The sequence below is a fragment of the Clupea harengus genome, chromosome 4, assembly GCF_900700415.2.
Source record: "Clupea harengus chromosome 4, Ch_v2.0.2, whole genome shotgun sequence".
NCBI classification, from domain to species: Eukaryota; Metazoa; Chordata; class Actinopteri; order Clupeiformes; family Clupeidae; genus Clupea; species Clupea harengus.
The window spans coordinates 17,528,835-17,548,713 of NC_045155.1; the positions used below are offsets into that span (position 1 = coordinate 17,528,835).

A 19,879-nucleotide genomic window follows, 5' to 3' on the forward strand; every position below is an offset into this window, starting at 1 on the left:
TGTTGGGGGTGGGGGGAGGAGAGGGAGAATGAGAAGGAGAGGGAGTGTGTGTTAGAGAAAGACAGAGGGAGTGCCATATGGGCCACCACTAGACTTCTTTTTTTGGGGTGGGTGGTGGTGGAGGAGGAGGAGGGGGTGTCAGTTGTGTGAGGAATCTGTCCCTCTCCCGCTCTTTTTCTGTCCCTCTCCCTCTCTCTCTCTCCCTCTCTCTCTATGGCCTGTTCCCAGAATTCAGATGATAATGAAGCCATTCCTCTTTCACTGTGGCGCTCCCCCGGCGGGCTCGCAGCTGGGCCCGGCTGCTTTTGATAGCGCCGGCAGCCTTGGGGACAGCCCACCTCTGGCCACAGCAGCCTGGACGCCAGGCCTCAACCACCTGTTTGATTTTCCCAGGGCCAAAGGGGCGGGAACGCCTTGCTAGGATGCAGGAATTTTGCTTCATCTTTTTTTTTTTGTTGGAATAGGCACCTCACCCTCAACTGTGCTAGCTTTCTTTTGTATAATTGCCCCTCTTTTCTTAATGTGTGTGTGTGTGTGTGTGTGTGTGTGTGTGTGTGTGTGTGTGTGTGTGTGTGTGTATACATATTTCACCTTGGTGAGAAAAATAGATGCCGTCTGGTTCTGTGACAACTTTAGTGCAATCACCAATATTCCGTTGGGGTCATAGCCTCTATACTTATTTGTAGCACAGAGCTCAGTTGTGCCATACACAACAAAGCAGTTTTTCACACAGTAAGTGACAGAGAAAGCAATGAAATTATTTAGTACTCTGGCCGTGTTATCACTTCACAAACAAGAGTGAAGTGTAGAGTAAAGCAACGCAGTGTGTGTATGTGTGTTTCTGTGTGTGCTCAGAGAGAAGGGGGGGCGGGGGGGTGGGGGGTGTATTGACCAAGGGTAGTAATTCCTTCATTATGAGTGGCCGAGGAAGGGGGGGGGGGCATGGGACCAGATGGCTCTTTTCTTGTTGTCAGTGAGCATTGACAGGACACCAGGGGTCTATGTGTGTGTCCTGCTATTTACATGGGACCCTGGTGGAGGCTATTATTAGGCCAGTGAGGTAATCCAGAAAGAATCCAGTGATGTGAGCCTCTGTAATATCTATTCATAGGCCTATTCTTCACTCAATGTGAGTATGGGAAATGCAGAGTTGGGGGTTTGGGTTTTTTAGGTCATAGCAGTGATAGGCGATGCAAGCTACAACATGCTTTTAGTTCCTCTGTCATCGTGAGCTTGTTTGTTTGACAGTACAAATACAGCGTGAGCCGTTTGCTTATTCACTCTCACTTTAACGTTACTTCCCCTCACATATCAGCCATGAAATGTACCAGATGCATCTCCTTCTCTACTACCCCCCCCCCCTCTCTCCCTCTCTCTCTCCCCCTGTTGTGTTGTGTTGAGTGCCCAAGCAGGCTGCTGGCCAGTGCTGAACACCTGTTCACTGTTCCCAGGCTGTGTGTTGAGGGTGGGGTTTTTAATGGGGGTTTTTTTCTGTCGGTGGGCATTGTTTTTTGGCCCGGTCACCTCACAAAGCCGGCCATAGTGCAGAGCGAGGGCAGGTGGCTGCACAGCACACTGTGCCACAAAAGCACTCCTCGATGTTCACGATGTGGCCTCTTTATGGTCTGGCCACGGCTGTATGCAGCGCTTTGTTTTGCTGTTGTTTTGGTGGCACTTTTTTTTCACACCGTGATCAGGTCATGTAGAGAAAGAAAGAGGGAGAGAGAGAGGGAGTGTGTGTGAGAGAGAGAGAGAGAGGGGGAGGAGAAGGAGTGAGGGAGGGAGGGAGAGAGAGAGAATGAAAAAAGAGGACACAGAAAAAAATGACAAAAACAAGAGTGGCAGCACAGGAGGGCGGCTGTGACAAACAAGCACAATGAGGGCCCATTGTCACCGCGCCACAGCGGGGCGACGCCCTCTAACACCTGTGCCTGCACCTGCGGCCTCAGTCAGGGTTCTGCAGCCCTACCTGCGGGAGAGTGTGTGGGAGCAGGAGGGTGTGTGTGTGTGTGTGTGTGTGTGTGTGTGTGTGTGTGTGTGTGTGTGTGTGCATTTACTGTTTATGAATTGGTGGGATCAATTTGTGCAAGTCTGCGCATTTTGTTTAGTAGGGTTAATTTGTGTGTGTGTGTGTGAGAGCATGCAATTAGGCACTGATAGGGAGACACACGAGTGTGTATGTGTTTGTGTGTGTATGCATTTGTATGCTTATGCACCGACGCTGGTGAGGGTGTGTGTTGAGATGGGTGTGTCAGAGCACTGGCGTGCACGTGGGTGCTGTATTCTTGTAAAAAGGAGGTTGGTACAGAGCAGGTTTCGCAGAAGCAGAGGCAAGTTGCGGTTTAGACAAAAATCAATACCAACCACAGCTTCTGACTCACACACACACACACACACGCACGTGGTATAAAAATGCCTTCCTGCCTGCTGTTTTTGACTTTGTGTTTATTTCCAACTGACATTCCCCTGCATGTGCCCCCCTGCGGGGTGAGTGAACTGAAGAATGAGGGAGTGGTGGGGCTTGTGGGGCAGATGAATCATGAAGGTGGTCTGCCATGCCTCACCCTGTGGTGCCCTGGAAGCTGTCTGTCTCGGCTCTGAAGGCCACACTCAAACCGCCTTGAGATGTTTTGCTGCGCTGAGCACCAGAGAGGTAGAGGAACGCCACACACCTCCACACACACCTCCACACACACCAACATCTCCTCTTCAGAAGTGCTCGCCCACCGCGGGGCACACCAACACACCGTATCTTAAGTCGCCCTGTTCTGGTTTAGCTGAACACACACATTGATCAACGGGGTTGACACTTATGTTGCATATTTGTGTGTAGTCCAAATAATGTGAGCTAAAGGCATGGAAGATCTGAAACGTGCGATCCTATGGATCACCAGGTGCAAATCGGACTAAATGCACTCATAAAACCATTGCAACAGCTCATTCAAGAACAGCTGTTTGAAAACATTTTCCATTCTTGATCATAAAAGAATAAAACATAAAAGAAATGTATCATGCGACATTAGTATGCACCGGTAGGAAGCTTCCGGTGTGTAAAGCAGCCATCACGATTATGTGTGTGACCTGAGGCGGGTGTCACCAGCCACGCCGTCCGATTCCCTGGGCCTGCCAGCGTTGCTGTAGGCTGCTGGGAGGTGGAATAAGGCCTCTACGCCGGCTCCTGCTCCCGCCTGTGCCCAGCTGTGCAAATGCATGATGTGTAAAATATGTAAGCTATGTAGGTCAGACTGGATAAAGGTGTTTGCTCAAAGCATGAGAGTGGGAGTTTGTGAGCATGTGTATAGGCGCATGACTGTGTGTGTGTGTGTGTGTGTCACTGTGTGTTTGTGATGTGCGTGTGTGTGTGTGTGTGTGTGTCTGTGTGTGTGTGTGTGTGTGTGTGTGTGTGTGTGTGTGTGTGTGTGTGTGCGCTGGGGAGTGGCTGTGTGGTTGTGGGTTTTGCATAGCTGTGGTTCTATTTCATGATCTGCCGAAAAAGGTATTCAATTTTATTTTGTTTTATTTATACAGCGCCAAAACAATAAAATTGTCTCAAGGCACTTTTAAGGTATGACTGTCTCATCCATCACTAGAGAGAATGAGGAAGGAGGCACCCGAGGACGGGGAGAACATTCCTGAGTCAGTTCAATGCCACCAGAAGACAAGGGGTAGGAAGTTGATGGAATGTCGTTCTCCTTACTACTAATGTGACACAATGGCACCTATGCTATAGATCTATGCATCTGTCTATCTCTGTATCCGTGTAGGATTGAATATGTATGTATGTGTGTATGTATGTATTGATGTATGTATGTATATTTATATAGATATATCCATTGATCCATCCATCCATGGTCTCCTTCTCCCACTGTGTGTGTGTGTGTGTGTGTGTTGGGTGGGGGGATGTCTGTAACAGATGTTGGGTGAGGGTGGCAGTAAATCTGCGCCTGACTGGGGCTGTCGAGTGGAGGAGCCCTGCTGCCGTTCCCCAGCTGTGACCAGCTGCTCTTTCCAAAGTGTCTCTCTGCAACACCCCCCCCCACACACCCCCCGGAAGTTTCTAAAGACGCAAAAGAAAGAACACAGGCTCATTGTGTGTGACTAATCTGGGGGTGCAGTGTGTGTGTGTGTGTGTGTGTGTGTGTGTGTGTGTGTGTGTGTGTGTGTGTGTGTGTGTGTGTGTGTGTGTGTGTGTGTGTGTGTGTGTGTGTGTGTGTGTGTGTGTGGGGAGGGGGTAGGTTTACAGGGTGTTAAAGAGAAGGCTTGTTAGGCTCGGAGTCATTGTCTCGCCATAAATGAGTTAACATGTCTCTCGAGTCACTTAGCAGAAACAAACCTGTTGGCGCATCACTTGGAGAGCAATCACGCTTGTCCGCACTTTTGTTTTGATTGTTGCCCTCCGTGCTCCAGCTTAAAAAGTCCTGAAAGGAATAGTTTGTTTACATTTGACCCGCCCTTTTGTTTTACCCTTAACGCAAATTAACAGGAAATATTAGGATTAATCTTCTCATTAGTTAAAATACAACAGTTAAAAATGCTCTTAAGTCCATATGTCCTAGTCGTTAAGTGCTGAAGAATGGCATTTTAAGCCATTTGTTGAGTAACAGACAACCAAGCTCTTTCATGATGATGCATTAAGCATTTTTAAGGGGGGGGGGGGGGCAGGGTGCAAAGTTCATAGTGTCTCTGCCACGTCTATACACTGGTATTCACTTTTGATTCTGGGGACTGACGCTCCTCAATCAGACCTTTCCCACCCCTGTCCCAGCCCTGCTCCTCTCATTGGTGTCATTCTTCCGATGGCATTCCCAGCTATAGCCATGCTGGTGGGCAGAGACGTGCACGGAATGCCTTCAAAACACACACACACGAGGGCAGGTCCTTTTCAGCTCATTCCGACACTCTGCTTGACCTCGAGGGGTGCCACAAAAGGTGCGGACACAATAAATCTGCTTCCTTGTTCCGAGATGAAATATCTCCCAGGCCTGACGTATGGTAATACCATGACGGGCGGTTTTGTCAATGTGTTTTACGCGCCGGCCTCCTCTGGTCATTTTTCAGCAAAACAAATTGGCAGCAGCTCTGAGTGCTGTGGAAGCATCTGTAACAGATGGTACACAGCACAAACAAATTGGAGCCACTGACATCAGCTTAAGTCACATTCATCCCCCCCCCCCCCCCTTTTTTTATTATGGTAATATGACTATCAGGTCTATCGTTGATATTATTGATTAAATCTGAATCTCTGGAGGCCATTTTTACTGTGGAAGTTTGGATGAAATTCAGCAACAATTTGAGCGGAATTAAACTTCTTTTTTATGAAAATAAATGTGAGCCACAGGGGAAGAGTGAGCCAAATGTCAGACGTGTGGGTTTTTGATTAATACATTTTTCCAAAGACGCAAGAGGACAAAAAAGCACAGCCAGAAAGGAGACTCTGGTGAAGATGGGGGAAAACACGGGCCAGGGTTCCAAAAAGAATGATCAAGAAGTCTTTGTGCATGTGTGTGTGTGTGTTGATGTGTGAGTGTGTGGGATTGTGATCGAGAGAATGCATGCGAGGGCAGTCTTCACAGAAAAGACCTCCAGCATTATTAGATTTGCTACAAGCTTTAACAGTGTCTCCTATTGTGTTCTACAACCCCAATGCCCCCCCTCCCCTCAAAAAAGGAAGCCTCTGGCCACGTATACACCCACCACACCCCAACCACGACCCCCACCGATCCCCCAGGTCCTTAGCTTCTCCAAGCAATTGCCACTGAAGTGGAAAGTATCCCACAGCACAATGTCCATGCTCTCAATAGATCTCTGTATACCATTGCTACACTGTCACAAGCAGATGGCGAGCTAATTAGACACCATTAAGCGCTTTGAGAGCCTGTGTGGGAACCAGGCTAGTCACAGGCCTCCGGTGCTCAGGCTCCTCAATGGGGTAGACACGCCGCAGCCGCAGCCCACCCAAACCCCACCCTGTTGGGTGAGAGAGAGAGAGCAGTCAGGGCCCCCCCTGGAGCCTGGACCGTGGAGTGAGAGAATGCAAGAGCGGACAGGAGAGGGAGAGGGAGAGAGTGAGGGAGAGAGAGAGAGAGGGTGAGGGAGGGAGAGAGAAAAAGGGGAGCATGTAAGAGAAAGGGAGGGTGCATGTGTGAATGGGGAGTGAAATGCTGAGACATGCTGGGAAGACTTGCTGTATCTACTGTCCTTTATGTTTTTTTTTCAGCGTCCTTTCATAGAGCAAATGAGGACTCTCATGGCCTAGTTTTGGCAAGAATACCATGGAGGGCTCCCTTTATCCAAAAAAAGGGGACAAGTACCAGTGGTGGAGGGGGGCTAGTGAGAGAAGGGTTTAGATGCTTTCACACACTAGAGTGCCAGTAGAGTACCCTGGTGCCCTCAAAAATACCCCCCCCCCCCAGCCACCCATCCCGCACCAAGGCCGCCACTCAACACCCAACGCCTCCCCTTCCCCATTTTAATCTACCCCACTTTCACCAGGCCCTCTCAGGTCTCCTGCGACTCAGACTGGCGGCATTGGGACAGAGGCCGTGGCGTTAAGGCGGAACATGAGCGGTGCAGCCGGGGCTTCTGAACTAGGCTTGACCCGCTAATGACACGTCAGTGAGACGGTGGCGGAGGTTGCGGGGGTTAACGCCGAGCCACAGGGGGATGCTCATTAGCTGCCTGTCACTCGGAGTCGCTGACCTGATGGAAATGCCTTCACTTCGGTTTACCACACTAATTCTCGTACGTGGAATTCCAATTGGAGACTCGTGTTTATCGGGAAAGGCACTGCTACGTTTATGAGTGTATGAAACTATTAAGTGAATTAGGTTTTTGGTGTTCAGTCAAAATGAATACACACAAGTGTGAAATAAAAACATAAATATTCTTTGAATTCAACTTTTTGTTATCCTTTACATTTGTTGTTACTGCTTGTTTAATAATAAACAACTGTAATGTTCAAAAATGGTTCATGGTTACCACAACCATGAAGTCATGGTAACAAAAAAATCCAAGGAGAAAAAAAAACTTCCAAGGTTTCCTGAAAAGCAAGCCATTTTGAGACCTCCTCAGCTGTGCAAGCAAAGGTCATCTGAGGCTGAGACAAGTGAGTGAAGATGTTACCACATTAAAGTGCTAGTCATCTTCAAAAAGTGTTGTCTCCCTTTGGGAAATACAGGAGCCTGTTTAAGTCAGAATACTTTCAATATATGTCCCTCACACAGTGCCATTATCTGACACTAGACTCTCCATCTCTTACTGGTTTATATACATATTCCAGAGATACAATTTATTCTGGAGTTTTTGTATTCGGAACATAAGTGTGATCATCTTGAAGCTAAAAGTATTACAAGTTTCATGCGTTTACTTCATAAACATTTCAAGTCAACACCACATATATGCATGTTACTCTTTAAAAGCTCCATTTCACTGTTCCATGGCTGACTGATACTCCATTCTATATTTGATAGCAGCCCTCACCAATGCACCTTGTGTGCAACTTAAAAGGAATTCACTTTCCTTTCATGTATCACCCTTATCCATCCCTTAGTCTTTTTTTTCTTTTCCTGTTGCTTTCGTTACCTCCTCAGAGCTGCACCTGCATCCTGACACTGCGTGGGAAAGTGAGAGAGCTCACCCCTGAAATCCTTTGGACATCATATAACCAGCTTTGCACAGGGACACGGTTTCACTTCACACGCCGGGTGTTGGGGCTGATAGCTCAGACGGACGGGTTAATATTTTACCTCAGCGAGTCGTGTCGGGCCAGGATCCCAGGTTCCCACGTTCTGCATGGGTGCAGCTCTGCCCTGCACTTTGCCCCCCTCCCCCTTCTCTTCCCCACCCTGACTCTTCTACTGTTCTCAGCTCTGCACACCTGTTCACAGGTGTTGCTTATCAGAGGAGCTGGAGCAGCGGAGTTGAGAAAAACAACAAGGAAGAAAGTAATGTACAGAAGGTCTCTGTTTTTCCCCTCTGTCCCCCATATATGTGTGTGTGTGTGTGTGTGTGTGTGTGTGTGTGTGTGTGTGTGCGCCTGTGCAGATATGTGTAACTGTCACAACAGAACACTGTAAAAATATTCTGAATAATCACCTGTTGCAAACAGCCATAAAATGACACAATGATGTAACTTTGCCAAACATACCACACAAAGCAGCAAACCTGCTGGTGGGTGGGCTAGTGTGTGTGTGCGTGTGTGTGCGTGTGTTTTGCATGTATGATTTAAGCCATTAGTCTTTATGGCTGAATAGAGATGTAATTGGGAAAACACGGTCATGCATTTTTCACACAAAGCATATTTGAAGCTGCTGATGATTAAATAAATCACTTCTTTTTGGCTTTTTTCCAAACAGCTATATTTTGCTTAACAGTGATTGAGGGGGACAGCCACTAAACAAAACCGTATAATCTCTGTTATTGCAGCAGCATAAGTGCTATACAGCATAATTTGTGGTGATTGCCTTAAAATATAATAGCAGCGGTAGTTAGAAGGTGGCAAAATATTCCTGGAATGTCCTTCCTCCTTATCATCAAGTCGCCGGCTGGCTGCCCAACTTCTCTCACAAGCCACTTCCTGTGTCCAGCCTTCCAAGGTTCATTTCCATGGCGATAAAGGGCGTTACTGCCACCAGTACATTTCCCTGCTGAAAAGGAAAGTGCATAAAAAAGGCAGCTTAACAAAACAACAGCAGTACATTTGGGAGTACAACACAGTAGCCACACATCCTCAAAAAAAGAACATTTGGCATTTGGAAGTGTAACACAGTAACCACACAGACACCACTCTCAATTTTAGGTTTCTTTCCCTCGAGTGACTCTCTTAGCCCAATCGAAGTGCAACACATTGTGACACACAGACTTAGAGAAACATTTAGCACTTCACTAACTCCCACCCACCCCCCCCCTTCCCCCCTTTAAAAAATGCCATTAAATGTATGGCAGGGTATTATCAGGGCGTTAGTGGGGTGTCCTCTCCCCTTCTGTCAGTTAAAATCAGGAGCTAATATGTTTCACTTTTCTTTTTGACACCACCCTCTCCTCCCCTCCCCTCCCCTCCCCTCTCTTGCCTTGATGTGCTGTAAACAAGATTAAAGAGCCCAGCTGTGTGGAGTTATTGTTGCAGTCGGTAGGAAGTGCTGATGCCTCTGCAGCAGAACAAAAGCTGGATGGGAGAGGAGAGGGGAGCTCCAGACTCAGTGGCTCCAGCCGAGATTTTCTCCCACAATCCTTGCTCTGCGCTCCCATTGTTTTCGGCCCTGCGCCCCTCTGGCTCACCCTGCACCTCCTCCCTCCTCCCCGCCCTCTCACTGCCATGACCTGAGACAGTGGACACAGAGAGGACAACAGGATGCCACAAATGGAGAGAGAGAGAGAGAAAGAGAGAGGGACAGAGAGGCATCTCCTCTCTACAATAAAAAGAGAAAGGAAGAGGGCAAGATGACCAAGGTGAGGGAGAGAGAGAGAGAGAACAGAGGACAGTTACTATTATTTGGTTGTTACTTATATAAATATATTTGTCTTATAAATGCATTAGTGCAGAAATTACCATAATAAATTAGAATTAAGAAAAAAATATTTCCTAAATAAGTTACCCAGAAATGCAAGCTAAAAAAGAAGTAAAAAAAAAAAAAAAAGTAATGCAAGCTAAAACAAAAGTTATTATTAGTTATTTTGGCTGCAGGACACGTAAAGTGCAGTATGCATAATTTGTGCATTATACATTTGGTTACTCTAAAATGTAAAGATAAACAACAAACATGAAGCATAATTACTGTAAAGCACTTTCTGTCTTTTCATCATGCCTGCGCAATTGCATTATTAACAATTCATTTAATTTTGACAAAAACATAGGCATAGTACAGCATTCAAACTGCAGAATAACTTGCATGGTTAAACCGAATTTGAATAAAATAAATATATTTGCCTTTGTATGGCATAAATTGCAGCCTGCAGAAACAAATTTTTTTTTCCATTATTTTATAAGACAGACAATGTTTGCCTTTATTTAATGTACTGCTTACTTATTCAAAGGAAAAAAATATTGGCTACTAAACTGCAGGCTAATAAATAGGCTGAAATGAATCAACAGCCAAATAGTATAACTGTCAAATAGCCGGTTCTTGTCAAATGTGCGCTAACTGCACCTAAATAAAGCCAAGTGTTTCTGCAAGGAATGAATGACTAAAGGAATTTGCTTGAAAGAGGAGGGAAAACCCTATCTGAAGGCATCCAGGAACTATCACAGCGATTCAAAGCCCTCTTTTCCTATTCTCTCTCTCCCCTTTGGAAGTTGATCGAGCAAGCTAGCGACAATGGCAGTTTGCAGGTGTGCAGGGCGGTAATCTCTTCAGAGACTGGTTTAACGTGATAAATGAATGACGATCCCCGGCAGCTAGTTTGTTCTCAGAGTTTGCACTGTGCAGGTGAATGGGGGGGAGTGCAAGCCCGTTGTTTGCGGTCTCCATGGCCACCGCCCGCGCGGCGCCAGCCTGACAGCCGTCAGGGATTGGATGAATGGGTGACGTCACGGCACTGGCGCCTGCCAGTCTGCTTCGGCTTGTTTGGACAATCTGGGGAAGATTCAGAGCAGAGCAATGCTATTTCAACACACACACACACACACGCCTGCACACTCAGTGGGAACATGTGAAAGACTCTGTAAATTTATTCTCTGGGAACTTCAACACAAGGGGCAAGGGGCTACGTGTAAGGGGGTCTAAAGTAGCATATTGCAAAGTTATTTTACTTAAAAAATGTTAGCTACTTTTTTATCATGGATTTTTGCATGATCTAGGCTGCCTAAAACGTATCCGTTTTTGTTTATGGAAATGTATAAAAGACCGTTTTAATACGTGAGACAAATAACGTGTTTAATTAGACTATGTTTTTGTTAAGATTCAGTAACTTAGGCTAAGTGAGATTTCAAGCATGCAAAAATTATCCCATCATAAATCTATCATACTGAAAATCACTATCCGTTTTTAAAACTAGGCTACTGCAAAGGCTATGCAACACACTGACTAGCCTAAAAAAGAACGCTTAAAATCAAACATAGACACCTGATGAAATGTCTTATACGCCCACTAATACCTCATCTGGCTATTCGGAGCAATAACAATGATAATAGGTTGAGGTGGTCCACTCACTTTTGCCTGTAGGATTTTTCTTTCATTGCACTGGCAAAGAAAGGCATGCATGGCTATTTCAACTGTGGTTAAGGCACCAATTAAAAGCCTATTCATCCAAAGTGATTGCTGCATTCTTTACGATATGCTCCCACCCACGCCCCTAGGCGATCCCTACACCTGCAGAGTCCCCGGGCGACGGACAGCTGGGTTCCTACATTGCACCCGTAGAAAAAAAACACATTTGTTTCCATTTGTAACACCATCCTCTAACAGATTGTACAGGTTGATAACCACTGCAGAGTCGTTATTGGTGGAATCAAACCAGTGGGATGGACGCGCCTGCGAGCAAGACTTATTCATTGGTCAGGATGCTCTAAGTTACCCTGTTTAGGACACTCCCCCTAAGTCCTCAAGACACATAAGTACAGCGGCCGCTTCCATCGGGATCACAACTGTCAGAAAGTGTTCGACGTGTTACGCACACTCTACGAAGGGAATTATTGGCAGCCAACCAACTGACTTTGCTGTCATCACGAAAACATAAATTACTTTTTGCCTCAGTTTTTGACAGCGACTCTTTTAATAATTCGCAACTCAAGATGAAGGTTATTGGATCTACCTGCGCGCTGAACAGCAAGGTTGGCAGCGAGGACATGGTTCGCTGTCTCTCCGAGCAGAGCTTGGTCATCTCTAAGTGCAAGATCCCCTCGCTGGACGAGCAGATGAGCGTGTTCCTCCAGGACATGAACAACTGCTACAGCAAGCTTAAGGAGCTGGTGCCCACTCTGCCACCTAACAAGAAGGCCAGCAAGATGGAGATCCTTCAGCACGTAATCGACTACATCTGGGACCTCCAGGTCGAGCTCGACTCACCTGGCATGAACCGTCAGCAAGCGTCCTCGGGCTCCCGCACGCCTCTGACAACCCTCAACGCAGAGCTGAGCAGCATCTCTGTCGAGGTAAGAATCATGAAACTGTTATCACAATAGTGCGAGTTACAGGCTTATGTTACCTCTGGCTGTACTAGTATGTATTGATTGATCATATAAAAAGTTTGAGTAAACTGACATGATGTAAACTAATCGACCGTCTTCTCTTCTCTTCTCTTCTCTAGAACGGGTGCTCAGATGACAGAATCCTCTGTCGCTGATTTTTCTGAGAGACATCAGAAGCAGCAGCAGAAGCAGTAGCATCAACCAGAACACGGGATGCTGTCACACCGGTGATGTTTCGTCTCGCCCCAAACCTTGCATCAAGAAGTGACGAGACGAAGCATTCTTGTGGTGCCATACTGATAGCCTACTCCCAAGTAGACAAGCGCAAGGGGAGTCTGGTGTAGCCAGAGGTGACCAACCAAGAATGGAGGTCCCTGATGTGACTTAGGTTTAGCTGTATGGACAGTTGCCGACATAGCATCACAACAATCACTTTTAATATTGCCTATTTGGATGCCTCCAAAAGACAATGTCAATTCCATTGTTCCTGTTCTTTTTGTATTTCTGAATTTTGAACGTACACTTAGAGAAGAATTTTATATTTTGTAAAAAATGCAAACTTCTCAGATTGCTGAGTTATATCTGTATTGTATATTACAATGCATTCTATGTCAAATGTCAATATTGTTTTGTTACCATGTACCTAAATGATGTTTATATTAAAACAAATAGTATTTTGGAAAACGTTTGATTGACAGTTTTGTTATTCGAACAAACGTGTTCACTCGAATATGGTTACTGGAAAAGAAAAGGGTTAAAACATTCAAAAGCTCTTAGACACTATTTCCTGCTAAAATGCCTGGAACTGACATCACAGAAAACTTCATTCCACTGGAGATGACTCATCACCAAGAATCACATGAATTAAACACATTAAAGCTAGCCAGACGCTTTGAAAACAGTCATCAGCTGTTACCAAACAGATCCATAGAAGACAAATGATACGTAGGCTAATCTCCGAAAGTCTTGCGCTGTTACTGTTAGCTTTGGTTTTTGAGAGACGACGTAAACAAAAATAATTTAAAGATTTTAAACTAAAGAATAAGACAATGGCGAAATTTCAAATACATAAGCAAAAAAAACCACCAACACATGCGCTCCCGTGCCTAAACGCATATACACAGAGTGTGTGTGTGTATGTGTGAGTGAAAGAGAGAGAGAGAGAGAGAGAGAGAGAGAGAAGAGGGCTGTGTGTGTGGTGAGAGAGAGAGAAAAAAGCATAGCACAGTGAGCCTCTTTCCTTGGCTGCGCTCCCGGCCCATCTGCAGCTTGGCTCGCGGATTACTGTTTGTTAATGTTTCAATCAGCTGTGCGCCGAGGAATGTGGAGCTATTTAACCTGAACTTCCCCAGGTGTGCCGCGGCGCCGCTCAGTCTGGGCCCGCCTGCCCTTCCCTGCCCTTGGCACAATGCTATCACACAAACACAATCCCACACTGACTCGCCCTCGGAGCAGCAGCAGCTGCAGCTGTGTGCATCGCACTGTAGGAAATTGGAACAACATTGCATCAGAGAAGTAACGATTTGGCGTAATTTAAAGCACGCTGGTTTTAACCTCTGCATTGCCAGGTGACACCCAGGCTTACTTAGTTGAGTGATTTTTATTGAGGCATTTTATAACTATATTTGTTTGCGATACAATTAAATTAAACACTTGTTCAGGATATTTAGCCCTGGTCTTTTATCTGGTAATGCATTATTACACGAAAGACATCGTCTAATCTCATCAGTTGATAAAATTGGTCGGAATCATTTTCAAAAATAAAATAATAATAATATAAACCCAAATAATCAAAAGTGACCCTCCAACAAGACAGTTTTGTCGCATTCTGAAATCAAAACAGGCCTTCGGAATACCAATTTAAAATGAGTTATAAAATTCTTCTATTTTCTATAATGAACCATTATTAACAGTTAAGTCTGTCAGATGAGTATATCATCAATTTCGAATGCATGAGGCCAAGAACCATATTTGAGGCCAAGAACCCAATTTCACAGCGTCATTGAAGTCCTTAGCAAGGATATTTTATCGTCTAGCGCCATCGTGTGGTTCTTATTGGACTCCGAAAGCCTTTGTTTGCATATTGTCACAATTGCACATTCCACTATGCGTATGCAAACTAATGGGCCACATTTGATCCCTTTGTCAGTCGAATGAGGTGGAAAGATCCAGCGCAGCTATTGTGTTTGATTCTGAATTGTGCCAATGGCAGTAAATACACATCACGAGGCACTTATACGCTATTTATCATGTATTTGACCAGCATGTTGGTGGCAGCATGATACACAAAATGTCAGAATTACAAGTGTCATGATTCAAATGGCATAGGGGTCATGGGGGGTCATACATTCTGATATCTATAATGAGGGATTGAAACATGGCTATGAAGAGAGCTTTTTAAAAAGTGTTATCCATTACAGTTGTGTTGTGGTTTAGCCAAGAAGCCAGATATCCTCATCAGAGTGGTACTCTACTCGTGCTGGCCAGGCTATAGACTACAAACCAAATCCTCACTTATTTTATGGACAAAGGCCCAGTGTAGATTCTTTAGATTTGGACTACAGAGGATATTTATGTGTGTATGTGTTGGGGAGCACAATTCTTAGATATGGTTATGATGGTTACAATTACAACTTGTCAGGTAAGAAACAGCTGAGCTGATCAGAATCTGATAAAATAACCACTGCTGCTGAAATTACCCATATCGATGGATTGCAATGACTGACGAGACAAGTAGCATTAAACGTGTCACACAAGATGATTGTTACTTGATAACTTCAGACGTTACGTTGTCGCCAAGTGTTATATTACAGGACATAGTTATGGCCCTGGGGGGCGCTGTTTTCCCTGTTCTAAAATCCATTCTCCGTGTCTGTCTGCAGTGTGTTGTGTTGCTGTTGCAGCGGAGTCCATTGTTTGTGTCAGAAACATGGGGGAAGCTGAGGCCGTTCCTGCGGACGAGAAACAGGCCGACTCTGGGTTAGGTCCTGCAGATGAGTCGGTAATATGGAGCCAAGAGGTGGAAGTGTGCCTCTTTCATGCCATGCTGGGTCACAAACCTGTTGGTAAGCGAGTTATTTAAAGATTCCTCACCTAAAGCTAATCAAGTAACGTCAGCTAGGCCCAAATATCTAGCTAGCCTCTGCTAACTGGCTAAAAGACGAGACAGACAGGAACCGTGCTAGGATAACTAACTTGTAGCTAGCTGGCGGACTGGAGTGAACATAACTGGTAACTAAGTGGCATGAATGATTTCAAGAGATCATAGAGCATTTGTATATTATCACAAACTTTACCTCTCGTGTAACCTTTCTGTAGCTGTTTAAGTTAGCATAGTGAATCCATCAATGCGGTGCATTAACGTTACCCAGCAAGTTAATCTGAAACAGCAAGGCTAGCTAGCATAATAAACGCTCACGTTAGAAAATGCAAGGGGCTAACGTTACCTTAAGTATCTGTATTGTTAGTATATTAGTAGTAGTCTAGTGTTTTTTTATACAACGTTACCAATTTACTGGATTGGCAGAGTAGAAATGAATGTTAATGTTTGCTATTCAGCCCTTATAGACCCAACCCCAGCTAGCTGACTAACTAACGTAGCTAAGGTAGCTAACGAGCTTGACTGTTGGTCACTAATAGAAGACAAGTGAGTAGCAACATAGCTAGCTATTCTTGTTCATGTTCGATAATATAGTCAGCTTTCCCTCCATATTCCAAATCATTGTGTGTTTTACTTAACTGTTTGCAATTATTTCTGTAACGCAGGTGTAAACCGTCACTTTCACATGATATGTATTCGGGACAAGTTCAGTCAGAATATTGGCAGACAGGTGTCGTCGAAAGTCATCTGGGACCACCTTAGTACGATGTATGACATGCAAGCTTTGGTGAGTGTTTCAGTATGTAGATGCTTTCATTTAAATCCTGCTCAACTGCCCTGACAATGTCTCTTAATAATGTCAATTTGTTCATTACAGCATGAGTCCGAAATATTGCCTTTTCCTAATTCTGAAAAAACCTTTGTGCTACCAGAGGAGATCATTCAAGAGGTGAAGGAAGGTAAACATTACATTACATTTGCAGCACTGTCCATGGATGAATCACTTTTCTGTTTGCAATGGAAGTAGTTGTTAGAACTGATGGTTGCATCTAACTGTCATGTACTTCTCATTTGAACAGGTAAACTTGTCTCAGAAGATGATGTGAAGGAGGAGTTTAAAGAGGAGCGGGATCCTCCTGCAACGCATGAAGAAGGTCCTTTTCTTGTTTATTCACACTTGTATTGATCACTTAATGTGTTTTTCCTTTTCTATCCTATTCTGTTTCGTTCCTTCTGACGTGCGCACTTTAAAAAAAAAAAACTTGAGCCCCAGTGCGTCGTTGCATCACTTTTTTTCTGGAACGTTCTCCCCTTTTGGCACGCAACGTTGGCGCCCCTCACACTGGTCATTTGTGTCTCGTTTTCAAAGGTCTGGGTCCCAGTATGGCCGGCCAGGATATTGAGAGGTATGGACAGAAGAACACTTCTGCTCTGTTCCAAAACTCCAACTTGACCTTGTTAAAGTCCAGAGATCGCTGTAGGGCAACATCAGAGAGCACACACACCATGTGCGTCTCTCTCTCTTTCTCTCTCTCTCTCTCTCTTCCTCCTCCTCCTCCTCCATCTTTAATCCTCTCCTCTCTCCCAGTCTCTATTTCCCCCTTTACCCCCCTTTCTGCACCTGCAGTTGGGCTAGAAAAAGCAATAATATCCTGTCATTTGTGTGTACATATCTATAAAAAGCATGGCATGCTTAATTTTCATGAGAAGTTGGTATTTGTTTATTGAGAGGGATACGTTCAGGGGTCTAGGGTGTGTCGTGGCATGTTTAATGGTGGTGGCTAGTTGAGGTGGAGTCTGCATTGAAAGCCAGTTGAATAATGCGTAACTTTTCTAACCTTTTCTCCCATGGCTTACACTTCCACAGCAGTGGGATTATTTCAAATCGTTTGTTGAATTCTCCTCATACACCTTGGTAGTAGTCCATGGAGTTGAGCATGACCACGGGCCTGTATTTCTGAATCTGTTCCCTTCAGGTTTTATTCAACAGATATCCTATCTTGTTTTTTTTTTAAAATATTTTTTTATATAAGTATTGGCAACTAGTATTTGGATGTTATACAAGACTAAATCTCGAACCCACTGGCATGTGAAGTCATAGCAGTTGTCCTGCTTGCATTGAGACAGGGTGGTGGAGTTGCTTACCTGGCCCCCACCAAAGGGGTGTCCAAGCAGTTGGGATCCCATGAACAATGAGTGTGGAAATGCACAATGTTGTCTGTTAGACCTTATGTTTCGGGCCGTGAATTTGGAGAACATTTCAAATGCTCTTTCTTAAGCGCTATCTGGAAATGTATTTGTGTTCCAACAAGACTTTAGCACTGCTCTTGGACGGCCGACCAAATTGCCATTTTTACCCATTGAGACTTTGTGTTTTGTTGGTCATATTTTTGAAATGTCTACATTTCATAAAGTGTTCAATTTGGCAAGTCAGTACCACTGTTTTTGTTTTATTTTGGGATTGACATGCCAAATGTATGAATGCTACAATTGCCCAGTGAATAAACTCTGAATCTCAGACTAGCCACCTGAGTTTTAAGAATAGAGACGTTTTTTTTCGAGCCCTCGATTGTTCTGAACTGTCATGTCCCTGTCTTCTCTATTTCCCCCTCCCTTTCCTCTCCCCTCTTGTCTTCCCATCTGCCAGGCAGCAACTCCTCGGTGAAGATGGTGGAGAAGCCAAGCGTCAAGGACAAAGAGAGGGAGCGGGAACGGGAACGGGACCGGCCCGAGAGGGTCCCGGGTGAGGCCGCCCAGCCCAAGGAGGCGGTGGGGGAGAAGAGAAAGAGGAACCGGGCCACCGAAAAGATGCTCAGCTCCAGCAACCCCTCCAGCCCCGGCGGGGCCAAACGGCGGCGGACGTAGTGTCCCCAAGGTGCCCCGCGCTGGAAGTAGGCCCGAAGCCAGAGACAAATGTAAGGTGTCCAGACACAGTTATTTGGGGGGGGGGGGGGGGGGGGGGGGGGGAGCAAGGGGGTAGGCTTGCTGGAGCAACAAGATCTGTCGGCTGTGAACAGAGGACAGGAGGATGGGGAAGTGATGAGTGTGGAAGGTGTGTGGCCTGCACACTCGTGTCGGGGTCATGAAGAATTGATGTTCTAAAAGATGTTCTGAGGTCACAAAGGAGGCCGTTAAGGAGCGGCACACCGGGACGTCTGTAGAGAAACACTGGTGCAGAGCAACACGGGACTGAACTTCACTGCTCCATCCCCAGCGGAAAACACTTTTGCTTTTGAAAAACGAAAATGTGGGATCCTGTGTAAGGCATCATTTAGTTCTCCTGTGTACTAGCCAGAAAGACAAGTAGCTTTTTACAATGTTGGAACCTGTGTTGTCCTTGCTGCACAAAAGCTGAAAGAATTTTGGAGGGAACAGCGTGTTGAAATGTGTAGGCTAACTCTCTCCTAATTCAGTGTAGATCAGAACTAAACCACAGAGGCACTTTTGGACCGTAACCTGCATCAATGAATGCTGTTGATGAACGTAAACGTCTTTGCCCTCAGGAGCTGAAAATCAAGCATGTTTTATTGGTTTTAGTTTGCCTTGCCTTGGGCTATTTCACTTGCAGACAGCAGTCATTGTGAGGAGAGTGGAGAAGTCAACATTTAACCAGAATCAAATTGATCTTTGTGACCCATTGCTTACGTGCAGGGTTGGTCCACATCCATGCAGGGCACCAACTGTTTCATGTTCTTCTGTTCATCAAACCATTTTGTGTTTTCCTAATACCATTTAAAAAAAGGACAAGTGTGATTTCACCAAGCACTTTTCAGTGTAGACTTAATTTAATGTGAGCCGTGATTAACTATGGAGAGTTAGGTACAGATTGCCAACACAGATTGTGAGTCAACGTAGTACAAAGAAATATGTTTTTAAATGTATGTCAAGGATGTCTGCATATTCACCTGTCGGAAGGCCTAGATGAGTGGTAAAAAATGTAGAATTGTTAATTGTGATGTTTTTTTTATTTTTATTTGGTTCATTACAGCTCCTTTGAAATGTTTTTAAGGATGATTTGCTTTTTTAATTTATTGTGCCTGCCCATTTTGTTAAAGGTTTATGCCTTTATTAAATCCTCCTTTGGAATGGCTTTGGATATTTCCTCATTTTTACAATAATTACATAATACACAGTAATTTTTCACACAATTACATTTTTTTTTTATATGAAGTGACCCCATCGTCACAGTCACCCCATACCATTCTTTAGGCATCCTCAGTTTTGGTGTAAGGCTCTGTAGAGATCCTGATTCAACAGCAATCCGCTGACCTGTAGACTTTGTGCTGCCAATACAACTTCTGCCCCTGCAGTTCAGAGTCATCTGATCTCAAACCTCAGGGCATTTATTTGGCATCTCTCATTTGGACAGCAGTATTATTTGCCATGGCGTTCTCATTATAACATTCACATTGCATTGATGAGTGAAACAATTGATGAAAAAGGAAATTATATCAGGTCTTGGTTCATGCTACCACAGTTCTGAAAAGCGTATCACTAGCTGTGTGAATGTTTGCAATCTCATTGGTTGACTACACTAAAGGTGTTTGGTGGTGACGACAAAAAGAGTACATTATGACCCAGTTTCTGCAGGTTGATGAGATTACAATATCAGAATCATCTGTATCTGTATCCTGTATCCTGTGATGTATTAACTG

At 44.9% G+C, this 19,879-nt stretch overlaps 2 protein-coding genes across 3 annotated transcripts; both read left to right on the plus strand.

The window, feature by feature from the left end:
- The first annotated feature begins 11,556 nt into the window (after positions 1-11,556).
- LOC105906436 (DNA-binding protein inhibitor ID-1) lies at positions 11,557-12,808 on the plus strand. Its single transcript, XM_012834587.2, has 2 exons — positions 11,557-12,088; positions 12,244-12,808. The coding sequence occupies exons 1-2, from the start codon at positions 11,729-11,731 to the stop codon at positions 12,277-12,279; spliced, it is 396 nt and encodes a 131-aa protein (XP_012690041.1). The 5' UTR covers positions 11,557-11,728; the 3' UTR covers positions 12,280-12,808.
- Positions 12,809-14,945: 2,137 nt separating this feature from the next.
- On the plus strand, positions 14,946-18,305 carry LOC105906435 (MRG/MORF4L binding protein). Of its 2 annotated transcripts, XM_031566509.2 has the most exons (6): positions 14,946-15,189; positions 15,890-16,011; positions 16,102-16,183; positions 16,304-16,378; positions 16,594-16,630; positions 17,872-18,305. In XM_031566509.2, exons 1-6 carry the CDS (start codon positions 15,054-15,056, stop codon positions 17,969-17,971), a joined length of 552 nt encoding a protein of 183 aa, XP_031422369.1. In that variant the 5' UTR covers positions 14,946-15,053; the 3' UTR covers positions 17,972-18,305. The 2 variants fall into 2 exon arrangements, with proteins under 2 accessions (XP_031422369.1, XP_012690040.1); XM_012834586.3 differs by lacking the exon at positions 16,594-16,630 and having other exon boundaries at positions 14,949-15,189.
- Positions 18,306-19,879: the final 1,574 nt, after the last annotated feature.